At 38.2% G+C, this 18,232-nt stretch overlaps 1 protein-coding gene across 1 annotated transcript in view; it reads left to right on the forward strand.

Moving 5' to 3' along the window:
- Nucleotides 1-18,232, forward strand: part of LAMA1 (laminin subunit alpha 1) — a 100,874-nt gene that overhangs the window by 11,810 nt on the left and 70,832 nt on the right. Inside the window, exons 2-4 of the mRNA XM_032122279.1 lie at nt 9,462-9,632; nt 9,981-10,093; nt 17,194-17,436. Of these exons, the coding sequence (XP_031978170.1) occupies nt 9,462-9,632; nt 9,981-10,093; nt 17,194-17,436 (527 nt within the window). The remainder of the gene's footprint in view (nt 1-9,461; nt 9,633-9,980; nt 10,094-17,193; nt 17,437-18,232) is intronic.

Here is an 18,232-nt window from a genome sequence, read left to right on the forward strand (position 1 = left end):
CTTAGGCAGCATATATGCAAAACTGACAAGACACTGAACTCTAATAGCTGTGGCTTGTATTTACCTCAGGTTTGAGGGAAGATTGTTCCCAACTGATGACTTCAGAAAAAAGCTAGTGTAATGCTAAAAGAAAGAACAACCTCCAAACCAACAGGCAAAATGATGCAGACTCCTCAATGTGTGGAAAAAGCTTTGGGTGAACAAGAAAGAACTAATTTCATGGTCTGGCAGGTTTGTTGTTCCTTGGCAGCCTGCCCATCTGTCAACTTTTGGCTCTTTTGCTTTGGTGTAAATGCTGTGACAATTTCTGGGCAGATTCCTGAACTGGCCAACAGCATATAAAAAAATCAATACTTGCAAGACATGAGTTGACAGAAGGAATATTGATTATACTTTGGAAATGCATGGTAGAATACTCACAAATTACTTACCTTTCATATCAAGTTGTACTGTCTGATGCTGAAAACTAGCATGAAAGTGAAGTTTCTTTTCATTCTACTACCCCTTAGTTTGTTCTAATTGAAATATGCAGTAGGTTACTGCCAATATTGATGGTATTAGCAATTTTTGTGATAGGATTTCTTATTTATCCCCAGGAACTTTTTGGTTTTTTTCTCAAATCCCTGAAATCTGTGAAGGAACCAAGCCATAATATTAGAAACCACATTCAGGGCTTGGATGTAAGCTGTTAAACCTATTGAATTCACCAGTGTTTTCTATGCTCAGGCTGTCAAAGATGATGCTCACTCCTTTGGGAAACAAGGTAGCTCATTTGTAGGAATGTCTGGTTGGGGCTGAAAAGCTCGAACTTCTTCAGTTTGAAGCATTTGCACCCTGACCACGTCTTTGCATCTTTATTCTCTCTGCTTTCAGTTTAAGTACATATGTTGAGACAGTCTCTGTGATCTACATCTGTGTTTGCAAGCTGAGCATGAACAGACTCAGAAGGTGGGACATGGTGAAGTTTGTACCAGCTAACTTGTTAACACTTAACTTTCTAACTGAATTTATAATACTAGTTTAGACTGAGTACTAACACTAAAAAAATCTAACCCATCTGTGATATTAAAAATGCAATACTTTTTGTAAGCAAACACTAGTTACTGTATAACTGAGTGGACAAGCTTCAGTTTTATTCTGCAGATGTATTAGTATTACTTGGCTTTCCCTTTTCTAAACATTTAATCTGGAAGTCTGGAATTTCTTTGTTGCGGACATTTTTTAGTGAGTTTGATAATTCCCTAATTTTATTTCATTTACCTGATACTCCTATTCCCAATACTGTTGTATGTTGGGAAATTTAGCATCTTGTAGTGAGCACTTAATTGGGACATGTTGCTTTCCTTATTCTTTCTTTATCTTAGTTTTCCAATGCATTTTGTATATAACATGCTTCATACACTTTGAAATTCAATATTTTTTTAGAGCTCAGGTTTTCTGCCCTCCATTGGAAAAGAAAAAGCACTTTTTTGAAAAAAACTTGTTCAAATTCTGTTGCATTGGGCCCATCAACCTGGCTATATGCTGGTGTTTGGGAATTTTAAGGAAGACATGCAAGTTATGCCAGACACTTGCTCTTTAACCTTCACAAACTATATTGAGGAAACTAGTTGTGGGAGAATAGTACAGCTGGCATTCATTCTTGAATGAGCAAACTTTTGCCTACTTCGTTTGCAGTCTGAGTTTGGCAGAATTTTATTAATTTGTAATAAAAGTGTAAGTGTTGTAACTTTATTAACTTTACTAATTTGTAGTGTTGTAATTATTTTCAATACATTTCTGAGCACTGAATGCTAGTTAGCACATCATCTAGCCTAAGGCAGAGCACGGTAGGTAAAAGGCTTTTGCTGTAGTATCCTGTCTGCATTATGGCTCTCATTAATAATGCTGAGTACACATAAGCAACTGAAGGAAAAAGTATTTGGCAGAGAAGACTTTGCCATTTAGAAGAAGGGGCAAGGTTTCATCCTCTGTAGCTTGCTTGTGCTCTAACAGCTTGCAGAGTTCAAACAGAATGTTTTTTGTTACATTAACTGCTGTAATGAATTTTTTTGTTATCCTTTTTTCTGGTGCTCCAGTTGGATTGTTTCAGTGGGATTTGTGAAAGCTTGACTGGATCAGAGCTTTAAAATAATCAGCAGACTGTTCTGAAAGCAAGTTGTTGAGTGTTCAGCAAATGGCTGTAAAGTAATCTGTTTTACAGATAACCTGAACTCATCCCAGGGTCTGATGTGGAGTATACTTCTTTTCTGTGAGTGACCAGGCTCCGCAGTACAACAGATCATGATCTTTTACTTACCTTGGTGTGCAATGCAAACAGAACAGCGATATCTGGATAAAAATACTAAACTTATTCTCATGTGTGTTAACAAAACTGTCAAGAATTTAAGAAGTTGTTCTATTCCAGTTGGTGCTGATGAGGTCTGAAGATCCACACTGTTGGAAAAATGCAAACTGCCAAGAACTCAGAAGGGTAAGAAGTCTAGAAAATGGACAGTGGGAAGATTGAGAGGGTTGTTTACAGAGTCTGGAAAAGTGTGTGATAACAGCCTTTCAGGTAAACAAAAGTTGTAATCAAGATCATGACTGATCATGAATGCAGCCAAGAGGACTGAAAATTTGTTACTTTTAAAGTGATAAAGTGCCAGACTAGACTTGTCAGGGATGTTGAGGAGTATCTCTCATTGGAAGCTCTTGAGAACAGATGGAACTTAGAATGTTCTTACATTAAAAGCTGATTAAATTAAATAAATGTAGTCTTCACCAGATAGTATTTCTGTGATTGACACATTAGTCAGCTTTGCTCTACAGTATGAGAAGAAATAGAGAACGGGTTTTAAGAAAAGATAGTGTTCTGTCAAGGTAGAGGCTTCTTTTTAATCTGAAGTAGTTTTATCTATACATTGCAAATTAAAGTTTGCAGATGTTCTGCTAAAATACCCCATACTCATCAGTTAAATCCTGTAAACTTGATGTTTTGCTAGCAGAAATTCTCTTCTCTGTAGAGCTACAGCAAAAGGAGTGATCAGTTTTCAAAATAATTTCTAACTAGTGGCTTGCTACCTAAACTTGTTGTGTAAGTTGTGGTGAAGCTTTCAGCTTTTCAAGTGGCTTAATGCTGCAGCTAACACGTTTTCAGGCAACATCTCCACAAAGTGGATTATAAGGCAGTTTGAGTGTTATACCCCACATTTCTTTCTGACTCTAAGAACAGAGAATTAGTACCTTAATTCCCATAGTTAGAAGTTAGCAATTTCAGCCCATTTATTTTAGGGAAACCAGCCTAGATATTTGATGTGATTACAGGGTAGGATTCTGATGAAAGTGCATAGAGAAGGTTAAGCTAGGGATGCTTGCTGGTAAAATATAATGAGGATAAATCTGTTGAGCAGGCCAGGAATCTGAACCCAAGCCTGATGGTTCCAGGGCTTTTATTTAGTAAACTCATTTAATCCAAAATTGAATAAGACAGAACAACTAAATCAAATCTGTGCTATTGAAAACTGAGAATGTTATAAAGAATGTGACCTCAACTTCCGCAGTGTAATGCTGTTACATATTTTATGCATTCAAATACTGTGACATTTTATTACATTTTGTCCTTAGTCCATTCTGTTCTCCTGAAGTGCATCAAACTATTCTGAACAACTGTCACTGTGTACTCTGTAAATGTTTTCAGTAAGTGGAGAATCCATTGCTTGTGAGCAAACCAGCATTGCCGGCTTGTTGTGAGCTGCTGATTGCCCTAACATTTTTAAAGACACAAACTTGCAAATGAGACCCCTTCAAGTATTTCTGTGTTCTGAAAAATGACACAATAAAAGCTCATTGTTACTGAATACATCAGCTCTTTATGTTTTTTAAGTCAGATCTACTTTGTTCACTTGCGAATTACTGCTTTATTACACTCAGCACAAAACAGCCAAAATACTTAAAGAGAAATGAGGCTGTTGGCATTGCTGAATGTCTCAATGTTGCTCACTGAAATCTGGTTTAGAGTCTGCATTGTATACACTAACGAACAATCCAGAAAACTTTCTGGACTCGGTTCTTGGCTTGTTTCATATATTCTTTTGTGTTCATTTCCCATCAGTTTGTCTTCTTTGAAAAAAAACCCCAACAAACTCCCTAATTTAGTTAGCTTCTAAGAAATATCAGACAGATCAGTGAATCTGGATTCAGAAGGAAACTGTCTTAAATGTGGCCTTATTGTAAGAGTTTTGCCATCCTTACTGTGTTGATTTGGATACAAAAATGTATTATTGTCTTTATTGTGCTTATTGAACATATTTGGTGATGTAGTGAAGCCCATGTAAAGCAGAACTCTCATGTGCATCCTTCTGTTTGTACAACTGTTTGTAAAAGAAATTATTTTTATCAGCTATGCCTCTGCAAGGAAGATTTTTATTCTGGGGTCTGTCTCACTTTCTTCACGTACCATCTGTAAAAAGTAGTTTTACCCTGTCTGTCACATTGTGAAAATTCGTACAGTTAAACATGGTCAAAAACACAGATCATGCATGCATTTTGTCGAAGTGCACAAATCCACTTACCTTCTACCCAAAACAGAGCAGTGATGAAATATTATTTATCTTCTGATTGAAAGAATCATTAATCAGAAAATGAAATTGGGGTTTCATTCTGATCTAGCTGTACAAAATGCAGCCTAGGATCCTACATTGAGAAAACCTAAATGGAAGGAAGGGAAAAAAATATGTCTAAAGAGCCTTTGATAGATGGCACACAAATGTATGTGATTTTCATATTTGCATTTAGTGATGGATATGTGCTATGGGCTCAGCATGGAGAGTAAATCTAGTGTTGTTGGACTGCAGTGATGCTGCTTTACATGCTCAGGGTATCTGAGCTGGACAAAATGCTCAGTAAGCCCAGGTGTGTCAGACCCATTGCATAAGTACTATGGAATGATTATAAGTACTACGATCTTCTCGTGTGCAGTGAATCAGGTGTATCCAGAATGAAACAACAGATATGCACTGGCCACAGCTGGAGTTGCCAGAATCTTGGACATGTCCCACATCCTTGGAATGCTTCTTGGTGAGAATTTCAGGGTGCTTGGTAGTCTATATATGTAACAAAGCAAAAGCTTACAAACCTGCAAAGAATTAACTTGAGTCTCCAGGGCAGATGATGATATTTACATCAGCAACAAGGAGCTCATGAGGACTTCTGTATAACGTGGTTTAAAGTAGAATAATTCCCAAAGAAATGTAGGCTGTATGCTGGGCCATTAACTTTACAATAGAGGGATAGCTGTCCTGGCTAGAGATGTCTTTTAGTCAGGCAATCCATGACGACCTGTGTGAATTATCAGTACTTTGAATCTGCCCCAATAGGCTGCATGCTCCACCTGTCCCCGTTCATTTTGAAGAATCAGAGTCAATAGGCACACACTGAAGCACATAAAATAGAAGTTGCCTCATCTACCTTAAAGCTCGTTGCCTGTCTTCTTTTTCCCTGGCATACTGCATGCTGACCAACTCTTCATAATTTAAAAATGTTACAACTGGCTTCATTATGAACAAGGTTTTCCCTGAGTTTTGCTGAAACACTAATGCTATGTCCTTCACCATAAGTTCTGCCTGCTGAGCTATGCATACAGCAAATCCATCTAACCTCTGAATTAGTTCTTGTCATTTCCTGAAGGATTGAACATTGTAGAGTGTGGATGTGACAAATTCTGCCCTATCCACATTGCAGGTCACCTTACTAGGGATGTAATTCCCTCCACTCCCTCTGAGCTTGGAGTGTTTTGTCTCTGTCAGAAAGCTCTGAATGACATAATTCTGACCATACCCTCTCAGATTTTCAGTTCTCTCTCACTGAGTTTTAGTCATGCATCTGGCTAAAACCAAATCCTCACAAATGAGAGCAACTTGCTTGAACATCTAATGAAAACATTGTACTCGGCTTTTGTGCTGAGCAGTAGTGAACCCATTGTTATTCTTTCTCAAGGTCAAATTAACATCTATACACTTCATTTTCTGGCATTGGGGTGTGTGAGAATCCCTGGTTTGAGGCAAATGAGCATCAGAGTAGCTGGAAAAAAGAGAAAGAGTTCGCCTTACCATGAAAAGAGCTGGCCAGCAGTTAGAAGTAAATGAGTTTAATTTAAAAATCCTTCCAGCTTTTCTCAGGACTACCACCGTCTCTTGCAAAATGCTGAGCAGTAATTCCAAAACAGAGATGGGTCTGATGGTGGAAAACTGAAGTAACAAGCACTTAAGTGCCAAGTTAGCTGCAAGGTACTTTTACAAATAGAGTATAGTCAATCAAACCAGATTAGTGAGCTGAGAAGTCTAGTGCTGGATTTGGTACAGATCCGTATGGATCTGTTGCTGTCTCTCAAGGCTGGCTCAGAACTACAGTTGCCTAATATGATAATGGAGCCTGATAGCTCAGCAGTGATACAGACTACCACTGGTGGTTTTTGCATGGAGCAATTGCCTTCCTTACTAGTGGGAATAAGATCATAACTCCCCTTCCATCTATCATTTGTGCTGTACTTTAGATAGAAAACTGTGAAAGTTAAATGGATGAAGGGTCTCGAGGGTAAGTCCTATGAGGAGTGACTGCGAGGGCTGGAGTTGTTTAGCCTGGAGGAAAGAAGGTTCAGGAGAGGCTTTTGTCACTCTCTACAACTACCTGAAAAGGAGGGTGTAGCCAGGTGGGGGTCGGCCTCTTCTCCCAGGCAACAAGCAGTAGGATGAAAGGACATAGCCTTAAGCTGTTCCAGGGGAGATTCAGGTTTGAGGTCAGGAGGAATTTCTTCATGGGAAGAGTTGCTAAACATTTGAATGGACTGCTCAGGGAAGTGGTGGAGTCCCGGTCCCTGGAGGTATTCAAGAAATGATTGGGTGTGGCACTTGGTGTCACAATCTAGTTGACAATGTGGTAATCAGTCAAAGGTTGGACTTGATGATCTCTGAGGTCCTTTCCTAAGGGCTAAATGATGCTGTGATGTCCTTAAAAATGCAAATATAATTCGCTAAAGGTTCAGTTTAATGGTATCTTCTGATGGAGTTTTGTGTCTGTTACGGCCACTTGCATTTCACACCAGGATATGACGACAGTCAGCTGTTTATCTGTAAATGGCTCTTTTAAGACACTATTCTTGATCTTCCCTGAAATCAGTGGCTGCACCTCTGCAGTTTGCCTTAAAATCTAATTGTGGTAAAGAGATTCAGAGGTGAACATAATCAGCTAGGATTTGAAGAGATGCAGTACTTTGCAGGAAGAAGCTAACAACCTCTTTCTTTTTTTATTTGGATCCTGGGGCAAAACTCCAGTGCAACTCACTTGGATTGAAATGCTCTTTTTTATCTCTGTGGGACCTGAAGAACTCATCATAAGATAGCTTTGCTATTCCTTTGGCACAAGTATGTTGACTGAAGGTTATTGGATGCAAATTATTTCACTGTAGCAAATGATGTTGGAAAGAAATGGCAGGGCTACTGTGTAATGTGAGTGAAGGTAATGGGTGACCTAAGAAGTAATGGATATCTCTTGAAGACAGGCTCATAGGCCCCTGCACAAATAGTAATGAATACTGAATAAGAAAAATTTTATATCATTTCAGAGTAGTGTTAAAAAGGAAACCCTCTTCCACCACTGAACTTTATTGTCCAGTAGGAAAGCAGAGGGCAGAATTTCTTCTTTGCCTCCATCTTTACATCTGGAGCTACACTGCACATGAACTACATGAGGGGAGAGAAGCCTGTGCAGAAAACCTCTTACTGGCAGAAGAGCTTCACTAGAGTGGTCAATAAGATGTCTTCAGCATCCTCATCTGCATCAGATTTAGGTATAATGAGAACAAGGCATCTGACCTGGATTTAACATCAATGAAGTCAGGATTCAAAAAAAATAGAAAGCTCCATCTCCCTCCTATTAAATTTCAAGTATAGCACAATTGAAAACACACTGTTTGTTATTCATACTGTGGTGCAGAATTTGGTAGCCAAATTTTCAATAGCTGGAGGCAAGTCTTGAATACCACTGAAACTTTTTGCCAGGCTTTCTAGGGTAATGCAATTACTGGGGAAAGACACTTTAAAGGAATATTGAATGTAGCCTTGTTGAGATCACAGAATCACAGAATTTTTAGGGTTGGAAGGGACCTCTGGAGATCATCTGGTCCAACCCCAACTGCCAAGGCAGGGTCACCCTGAGCAGGTTACACAGGAACTTGTTCAGGTGGGTTTTGAATGTCTTCAGAGAGAGAGACTCCATGACTTCCCCGGGCAGCCTGTTCCAGTGCTCTGCTACCCTCAATGTAAAGAAGTTCTTCTTCATGCTGAGGTGAAAGTTCTGTTTTAGTTTATGGCCATTGCTCCTTGTCCTGTTGCTGAACAGCACTAAAAAGAGCCTGGAACCATCCTCTTGGCACCTGCCTTTGAGATATTTATATGCATAAACAGCTAAGGAAAGCAAAACTTTTAATATTGCAATCTGTTTTGATGTATATGGTAGATAATGAAGTAAAATAATTCATACAGTTTTACTAGTGAAAAGGGCATATATTTTGATAAATATGGCTTGATTTTTTTTCAGATTTCCTTTTAACAGAAGAAAATTGTGATTTTAATACCTTACTATTGCAACACTAGCAATTCCTGTGGCATTTTTAATGTGCCATACCAAGCCTCTAGCTTTGTTTTTAGCCCACTGGGCTTAATCTCTAAAGACAGGACTCCTCTTTCCAAAATTACTTCTTTTTCAGAGTTGCTTCTGACTGGAAATGGAGTATCTCTGTTACACCATAACCATGCAAGAAACAGATGCTTTTTAGCTCATGAGGGACGCCTGGAAGCTGATCAAAACTTTGCTGAGAAGCTGTGCTCAATTTCTGTTACATACAGTATTCCCAAAATTTTATCAGTAGCCTTCAAACCAAAGTAAAACTTTGCTCCTTTTAGAAAAAGCAAAGGATTCCTGGTCTGGTAGCAGTAATCTTGAAACTTAGTCTGTTGTTACATTACTCCAGTGCATAAGAGCTAAACTATTTGAAAGTACAGTGAGGTGTTTGTGTAAAGATTAATAAGTGGCAAGCAAAATATCCCTTAGACTTTACAGAGACTGCAGAAAAAGCCTGTAGCAAAGGTCTAAAGTTCAGTCCTTAAATCTTTCAGGTCTTGAGTGTCCTGTTCAGGCCAGTGGTGTTGCTGCTGCAAAGAGCTCGTGTTAAACGCCGTTTTCCGCACCAGCTGAGTGCGTGCTCTACAATCCCTCTTTGATTCTGGCTGTGGGCGACTTGTCCCCCAGGTTTTGATCAATTCACAGTGCAAGAGAATTTTAGTAACTGGGAGAGTTGGTTTGCTAACTCATGTGTTCCTCAGCATAAAGCATCCAAATGTGGAGTGAAATAACAGGGATACTGCTGTCAGGGTGCCAACTTTGCATGCCTTACAATGTGGCTGATAAACATTATTTCTTTCAAGGCCTGTTCCCTGCCATTTTGAACCTGGCCAGCAATGCTCACATCTCTACCAATGCCACCTGTGGGGAGAAGGGACCAGAGATGTTCTGCAAACTGGTGGAGCACGTCCCCGGACGGCCCCTGCGCAACGCCCAGTGCCGCGTCTGTGACCGTCACAGTGCCAATCCCAAAGGCAAGCTTCATGTGTTTTGGATTTTGTTTGTTTCATGGGTTTGTGTCTTTTTTTTAACTCTTCCCCTTGAATACAGAGTGTATTGGAGTGAAATATGTTTTAGTTTTAGTCTCTCTACTATGTGAGTGCAATTACCTTGGAGCAAAGGGCTGACAGAGAGTGTGAGCACCGTGTATCACTGTTAAGAACTGCAAGATCCAATAACAACCTTTTTGTCTGAGGGCAGATTTCAGCTTTTACTTCTTTATGACAGGAAGAGATTGTGGTTCGTGTGATATAAATGTGCTGGGTCAGAAAAATTCAAAGATTTATTTTCAAGAGATGTTTAATTATTTTGCTTTGAAACAGAGCAGCACCCAATTTCCAGTGCAATCGATGGTACCAATAACTGGTGGCAGAGTCCCAGCATTCAGAATGGAAGGCAATACCACTGGGTCACCATCACCTTGGATTTAAGGCAGGTGAGTAACCATTTATGTGAGTGTCATTAAATGGATGTAGGATACAAGCCAATACAATTGATTGCAGCTCCTCTGTGTTTAGATGGTAGGATATGTAGCAGTTAACTGTTGAGTAGCACTTTAGTTAAATATGGATAGTTAAAAGTTAATATGAACTTATTTTAAACAGATACGGTTTTCAATTATTGTTCTAGAGCATCTTGAAGATTTCATTCCTGTCAGACTGGAATGGAAGTGAATTATGGCACAGTAACAATTGTTTGTGTGGATGAGAGTAAAAACTCTCATCCATGTTCTTTGTTGGTAACCAATTCCATCTGTACTAATTCCTTTGTCTTGGTAACTTTCCTCTGTCTTTTCCTCACCCTTCTGTCTTTTCCCCAGGAGTCCGATGATACTATTTTCCTCCACCTTTTATCTCTTAAAAGTTACTTGAAGTCTGTGTTTTCAAGGACTTCTTTTTAGAAAGCAATGTTTTCAAGCTGTTGGCCAAAGTACACATTTTATGTGAGGATGCATCTGACTGATTCTGATCACCATCTTGTTGGAAGGAACACTGGGAAGAAATGTTCTAAACTATCTCTTCTAGGAACTTTTGCTGTCAGCTGTTATGCAGAGTTAGTGTTTATATTTCTGAAACAGTGATTTGTGACCCTGGGGAGATCGGAACTCTCTGGGCAAAAGTTGCTTCCTCTGTTTTGGCCACTCTGTATCGCCAAACTTGGAGGGATTTATCATTCTTAGACAGGAGGCTGGGCTGCTAAACTGTAGAGAGCATTTGCTAATTTGTTAGTTTGTCTGCTAGACATACAAGAATCAGAAGTCTCCTACCATGCTCCAAGAAAAGACAAAATAATTGGTGAAGAAATATTTTTCTTGGCTTTTTCTTGTTGTTTTGCTTTGAACAGATCTGTGTGCTGGCCTACCTAAGTTGTTTGAAAATCATAGCTCAACAATTCCTTATTAATATGGGGATGCTTCCAAACTCTGGAAGAAGAAACTATTACATACTAAAAATGCATACTTGAGGTGTAGAATTAGTAAGAAGCTTTTGCAGGATCTGTAGACCCTGCTTGAAAGTTATTTTAAAGATAAAACAGAAGGTTTAACTTTGATGTTTTCAAATAAAGCATAGGTTAAGCAAGTGCCTAGTTTGCTCTTTAATTAGAAAGCAGAACTGTTAGGAAAATAATCACAGGGTGTCTTTTGTCAGTGACAGAAGGTTCGGATAGGATTTTTGTGTTGTTTGAAGAGTTAGCTTTGTGTTTGGTTTGTAAATGGACAAACAGGAAGGAAAAATGAAGGAGGAGGGGATGCCTTAGTTTTTATCCTCCTAGAACAATTTCACTTTGGAAACAGGCCAGCTGATCTGCCCTCTGAATCTTTTATTCTCCAGTCATAGTGCTCTTATGTTTCAACAAATACATATCTTTCCTCTCCTGACCCACGCTCAGTTTCACTAATTCGATTTGAAAAGTTTCCCCTAAGGGGCCTTTCTTCTGTGTTTTCCCTAGAGAGTTTGAGAGAGAGAAGGCATCTAGGGCTATGCAAACTGAATGTAAATTACTGCTCTGTGAGAAAGGATTTGGTTAATAGAGATTGCTTGAAGTCAGTGAGTTATTAGAGCTGACTTGGTGTGCTTACTTTAAGCGAGTCAGCACAAGTAAAGAGAACACAAAAGAAAAACATGTGAAGGATCTTAGTGATTTTAGTAATTATTTACTTCATATATTTGTTTCAGAATGAGTTAAAATAGTCTTCTGGAACTTTCAGAAAAATATTTCTGGAAGTCAGTGCCTGTGTTCAGTATAACTTCAGCCCTGGTACTTTTTTTTTTTTACATTTCAAGCTTTGTGCATTATATCTGTCAAGTACCGTATTAAAGTAAACAAGTCCTTTCCTTGCCAGAGTAGAGAATATATTCGCACCTCTTTGTGATGTGAAAAATTAACATCTGGTCATTATTTATGGGTTTTTTTGCAATTATCAGAAATTCTAGGAATAAGAGGAATTGATTGTTCCTTGGGATTATTACCAATGTAGAGTTTAGAGATATAATCAAAGCAGTTGGGTTGGTAAATGCTGAAACGTACCCTTGGCTGGCAAATATGGGGAAGATTCCCTTAGCTGGTGAACACTGACTCCACTCCAGTTTCCCTAGGTGAACCTTTATGACTGTATTCATCTCTTGGCTCCAAGTTGAAGGGAATAGAGCATATTCTTTCGGCTAATATTCTACCTTGTACTTAGTCTATTTAGTCTAAAACCAGCTGTACTAAAGAGTAGTTTGATGAGGTCTCAGTAAGAAAAGAGGGCTGGCTACTAAAAGCAGTATGGAAATTGCTGTTTTTACCTTTCTCCTTTGCAGAATCTGTGCTATTTATAGCTAATATAGCATTTTGTAAGGTTAGTGCTTACATCATGATTTTCTAGCTCATATACATCATGACAACTAGGTACATTTATTCTAGCGTGCCTTTCGGTCTTTCCAGGATCCAGATGTATGATAGTATTTCCTTCCCACACCCCACACCACTGCCTCCTCCTCCCCCTTTCCATTAAATTTATGGCAATGATCCAGAACTGGGGAAAGAGTAGTTTAGCAATGAGGTGTAGGATTGATGTGAAAGACACTGAGATTTGATTTATGACCTTGTGCTTCCTACACTGGTAGTTCTACAGAAAGAAATACACAGCAGCAGTTTTCTATAAAAACAGCATTTTTTGCCTGAGTTTGACTCCTCTGGGCAGTTGCAGGGTGAAATTACAATTCTAATAAATCCTAGCTATGATACACTTAAGTGGTGTGATTGAGCCAGCTGTAAAATATTACTCTGTGACACCATTAAACAAAGACTACTTACCTCAGTTTTATTACCATGCTTCGGACTTCTAAAGATATTTAAATGTACTCTGTATCCTTGGTGTAGCAGAAAGGCAGATGTTTGTATATCAAAAAGTTCTTGAACTGCAAAGCAAGACTAGTTCTTCTTGGAAGACCCATAGTATTAAGTTGAGTTGAGAAAACAACTCCACTTCTGATTAAGTCATAGCTCATGGATGTTCTATGAGTACTGGATTACCACTCAGAGGCTGATGTAAGAGTAATTTGCAGTTTCTGCTATTACAAAGTGAAAAGGAATGTAAATATTATAATATGATTTTTCCAGAGCTTTCGTCTTGAAATGAACTGGCAAGAACAGGTTTCTGTAAAGATACATGGTTTGCTGATGTAAAAAAATGCTGTTCTGTTGGCTTCACAGGACTAATGTTAATGAATTGTATGTGGAAAGCTTCCTCAAAAGTCCTTTGTGGCTTTGTAAAACTGATGATGCAAGATTCAGGGTGTTCATCCGTACGTGCTTACAAAAAAATTCTTGTGTAAAATGAATTTTCCTTCTATTCCAAATTAAGGTTTGCACATAATGAATCAAAATCTTAACAGAAAGATAATTAATGAGACTAGAAGTTCTGCTGGATTTAGTGTATTTTGCACTTTTAACATCACAGAATCGTCAGAGCAAAATGTTGCAAACAATTGCTAGGCTTCACTGTGTCTAAGAGCCTGAAGCTGTCTTTATCTCTTAAAACAATATTTCTGTGAACAATATAAGCTGAGATACATCCCTTCATGTAGTCTTCTACTCTTTGAGAGTATTCAAGAACGATGCACTTGGTGTTGCTGGATCTGCATTCAGAGAGACAAGGTTTTTAGAAAGTCTAATTAAAGCAGAAATTTCTTGGTTTACTGGCATTGCAGCTATCAAGAAGAGGTTTTTTTAGTACAAGTTTATTTAGCTGATCTTAACAATCAGGACTGAAATGCCTGTAAAATGACACTTTTGATCTGTGTCTGCTTGGGAATTGCTAACTTGCTTTGACTTGCCCTTTTTACCCTTGTTGTTCAATAAGGAAATTAGTTCTGAGAAAGTTATACAGTCAAATTAAAGTGTACAAATCATTAGCTCTGGCTCAGGTTTATCACATGGCTGGTTGGTGGGCACTGAATGAAGGTGGAAAGTGATAAGAAACTGCCTTTGGTGATATTCAAACCTGAAGAACTTGTAAAAGTCAAATTCTGTAAAATGTGCTCAAAGGAAAATCAGTTTGCATGACGTGAACTTCTTGGCCCACTGTGGGTTGCAGAGGCTGTGGGATATGAGGTCTGCAAAACCCCTACCTACAGACATTCCTTGAAAGATACACATCTGTGTACCCTGTGGACACCTTGGTCCCTTCTTCCAGCTTCATTCCCTTGCTTGGAAACATAATCCCTGAGAATAAAGCTCCTACTGGTAGGTTGTCTAGTGACTTCTTGAGTCTGAGAGCATTTATACAAAATCCTTAATTTATTTATTTAACCTACATTATTTCAGGGACTGACAAATTTTCCTGAAGCTGTTGATATTTATTATCTTGGGAATTTACCTGTGAAGTAAAATGGGATACCTGTGAACTATGTGTGTAAATGGAAAAGTTGAGAAGAGATTGAATTTATTGAATTGTGCATTGAATTTGTGCACAGTTGCTGTGAAAATGTTAATATTTAACTGGCTTTTCCCTTCACTCCCCCCTCACCAAGGAACTTGATATTTAAAGTAAGTTTAATTTGCATACTCTCGTGAATACCTTTTACTGCAGCAGTTGGTTTGTGATGAAAGATATCTCATTGTTACTAGTTGGAACTGGATTTAAAACTAGCCACATCAGCTGCACACTATAATGGGTCTTGAAAAATCTCCATGTAATCAAAAGTAGATCATTTGTTGTTCAGCCAACTGTGTAATAAGTAGGGAAGCAGTTTAGTTGATGACAGCAAGCAGAGAGGAAAAATAAATAAATAAAGGACATATGAGAGTTTTTTGAGGGAGGTTTTCTACCATGGTATTTGAAAAAAGTTTGGGTTCCAGTCTTGCATCTTTTATGCATTTGAGAAAGATTACTGACTTCAAAGGAACTTGGAAGTGCATAGCTGTTTCTAAGCCCAGTCAATAAAACTCTAGTTTTAATAGTTTTGTGAAGTTCTCGTATGTGATGGAGAAAATACCCATACAAGCAACTCCTGTCACATATGAGTCTTCAGGTTTTGGGTACTGAAATGATGATACACCAGATTCTGCTTGTGCATAACTGAGTGCAAAAGGGGTATTTAACTCAATGCCACTAAGTGAACAATGAAATGTGTGTAGGGAATATAATTGTTTGGCTTGAAGTCTGCCCAAATGATGTACTTTGTTCCGTTAAAACCATGTATTTTGGCTTTTATTTTTTCCACTGGAGATTGTTGGCATGATGTAGGCTTTATTTAAAAGGGGGTCTTCTCTTCATGGAAGCTGGATTATAATTCTTGATATTCACTTCGATCAAATTTTAAGACTGCGCTGAACAAAAGAGGATTCACAGACCCCAGAGAAATTTTATTTCTAAGACCGTAAGACTGACTAAAGAGTGAGCTGGCTTGCATCTGCTTGCATTCCTGAAGCATCACAGTAAAATCCTAATTTTCTGTATATTTTCATACTTATTGAAACAATTAGACATGTTCTGTTTTTATGTGATTGATGTCTAAAAGGATAAAACTGGAGTGCCTGTAAAGAAAGTGAAACCAAGTGAATACTGTAGTTTAAGTTCTGTCTGATAAAATTGTTTTACTTTTATAAAGATGATATATGTAGTAAATCATTTGAAGATAAGTACCACCAATGTTTTTTTCCTTCTCACGTGTGCAAGATCTCCTAATCAAAGCTTTACTCACTTAAATAATGCTTTGTTTCAAAAGTAGTTTCCTGAACTGCATATACAATGCAGTTACTATTTATCTTTGTGAGTTTATTTCCCCATTTGGCAAAATCAAAACCTGCTTTCATGTGGCAAGTATTGTTCTTGCTCTGGCTTTAATCTGTATTGCAAGAAAAAAACCCCCAAACCTAAAAATTTAAATTCATAACGGATGAAAGAATTGAGTGCAGCCAATTGGAGCTCAACATAGTATTAACACTACACATGCAGACAGGAATTATGATTATAACAGCAGCCAACCAGGCAGTCTGCTCAGGTGGGAATACATTTCTCTGAGATGGTTGAATCATACAGAGTTTTTCTTTCATCTAAATGTGGCTTGTTATTCCAGTGTATATGAAACATTAAACTCCTGTATAGAAGTGTTATGGATTTGGAAATCCAGCCTTTTTGAGTGAGGTGATGTAGTAGGTATTGGGTAAGGGATGACACAGTGGCTTTGCTGGAAGTGCACTTCAGTGTTCGTGTCTGATGCTGTAGCGAGCTGGGTGGCCAGTGCAGGTAGGCTGGCTGCCATGACAAGGTAATTTAAGAGATGATATGAACTTAATTACTGCCCTGCCTACTCACAGAAGTGCTCAACAGTCCTGTTGTATGGATGAGGATTTCACTTTGGATTGTCAGAAAAATAGTCAAGATACCTGCATAGCTCATATACGTCTTAACCTTACTTAAGAATATTACCTTTTTTATCATGCTTATTTTTGTCACATTCAGCTTATTTATCTCTGTGTATTTTTGGCAGTGTCTGTAATAGTCTGCTACTACTTGAAACAACTTCAACACAGGATGAATTTGGAATGCAAAGATTATTTTTAACACAGGGTGTAAGAAGTTTATCAGAAATGCTATTACAGAGAAGATTACATTCCCTGCTAAATTGTAAAACAGAGAGTTTTTTGGGCTACATCTGTAAAAAACCCCACAAAAACAAACAACCAAGCACAAGAAACCAAACAAGGAAACCCAACCAAACCCCAGATTTTGAAGCCCTCAGTGGTTCAGAAAAGCTAAACATTTCCCACAGATTGTTATACCCAACTAATACTGAAATGTGCAGTATAGATATAGGTTTCAGCTATTACATCAGCACAGAGTGATGCCCTGGACACAATTAGATGGACCTCTCTTGTCGAATGTTTGTGCAAAAAATTTATCCAGAGTTACTGTACCAAATTCTACCCTCTTCCCAGGCAAATCGTATACTGCTTTTAAAATTTAAATTTACTACCCCAGTTGGCTTCTGGTGGTCTTTTACAGTACAGTGAAGTGTTAAAATTTTCTTCTTGCATTTTTTTCAGGTCTTTCAAGTTGCATATGTCATCATCAAAGCTGCTAATGCTCCACGACCTGGAAACTGGATTTTGGAACGCTCCATAGATGGCACGGAGTTCAGACCATGGCAGTACTATGCAATTAGTGATACTGAATGTTTAACTCGTTACAATATTACACCAAGAATTGGGCCTCCAACTTACAAGAGAGATGATGAAGTGATCTGCACCTCCTATTATTCCAGACTAGTTCCCCTGGAACATGGAGAGGTATCTTTGTTTTTGTACTTGCAGTTTGTGATTAAGAACATGGACTGATAGCAGTTTGAAAACATTTGAATTGCAGTTACAGAGTTCATCACCCTCAGCACTACCAGATCATCTGTTACTCTTCTTTAGTAACATTATCTTTACATCACGTACTAGTATAGCAAACTGCTTAATGTTGGGATGAAATACATCTTTGGCTCTATGTGTTCCCATTACTAAACTCTTTGTTCTCTCTTTCCATATAATTTGATGGTAGCAATTAGCTGTGAATTATTAGTTCCTTTATCCCGAAAAGCTATAACAGAGGCTCTGTGTTCTGCCAGTTTTTTCATTTAGTGGAGAAAACTCCTGTGTTAGGAACACCTGGTTGTGTGAGATAAAGCTGCAAACACTGTTGAAGTGCTCGGCACAGCTGGAACTCCTAAACAAGCCTTGGCATTGTTTCAAGGATGTAGCATAATTAAAAGAGCTATGAGTTGTGCAGCCTTGCTGTTGATTGTTCTTTCTTTTAGCAAACTATTCACGGTACTTGTGTAATTTATTACAAAGAGGCAGCCACATAATGAAATGATACATTAAAACCAGCAGTTATTCCATCGTGAATGCTATAGTGTATGATTGTGATAATAAGTGTGGTGTTATCCCATGGAGAATGCTAGTAACTCCTAGCTTCATAGAAATCAATATGTTTTTATTTCTTGGTTTTAAAAAGATTGGACTGTATGTAGCCATTCATGTAAAATTAAAATTATCAGCAAGAAAAGAACCAGTGGAATTCAGTAAAGTCCCATTTACT

The sequence above is a fragment of the Corvus moneduloides genome, chromosome 1, assembly GCF_009650955.1.
Source record: "Corvus moneduloides isolate bCorMon1 chromosome 1, bCorMon1.pri, whole genome shotgun sequence".
Taxonomy (NCBI): Eukaryota; Metazoa; Chordata; class Aves; order Passeriformes; family Corvidae; genus Corvus; species Corvus moneduloides.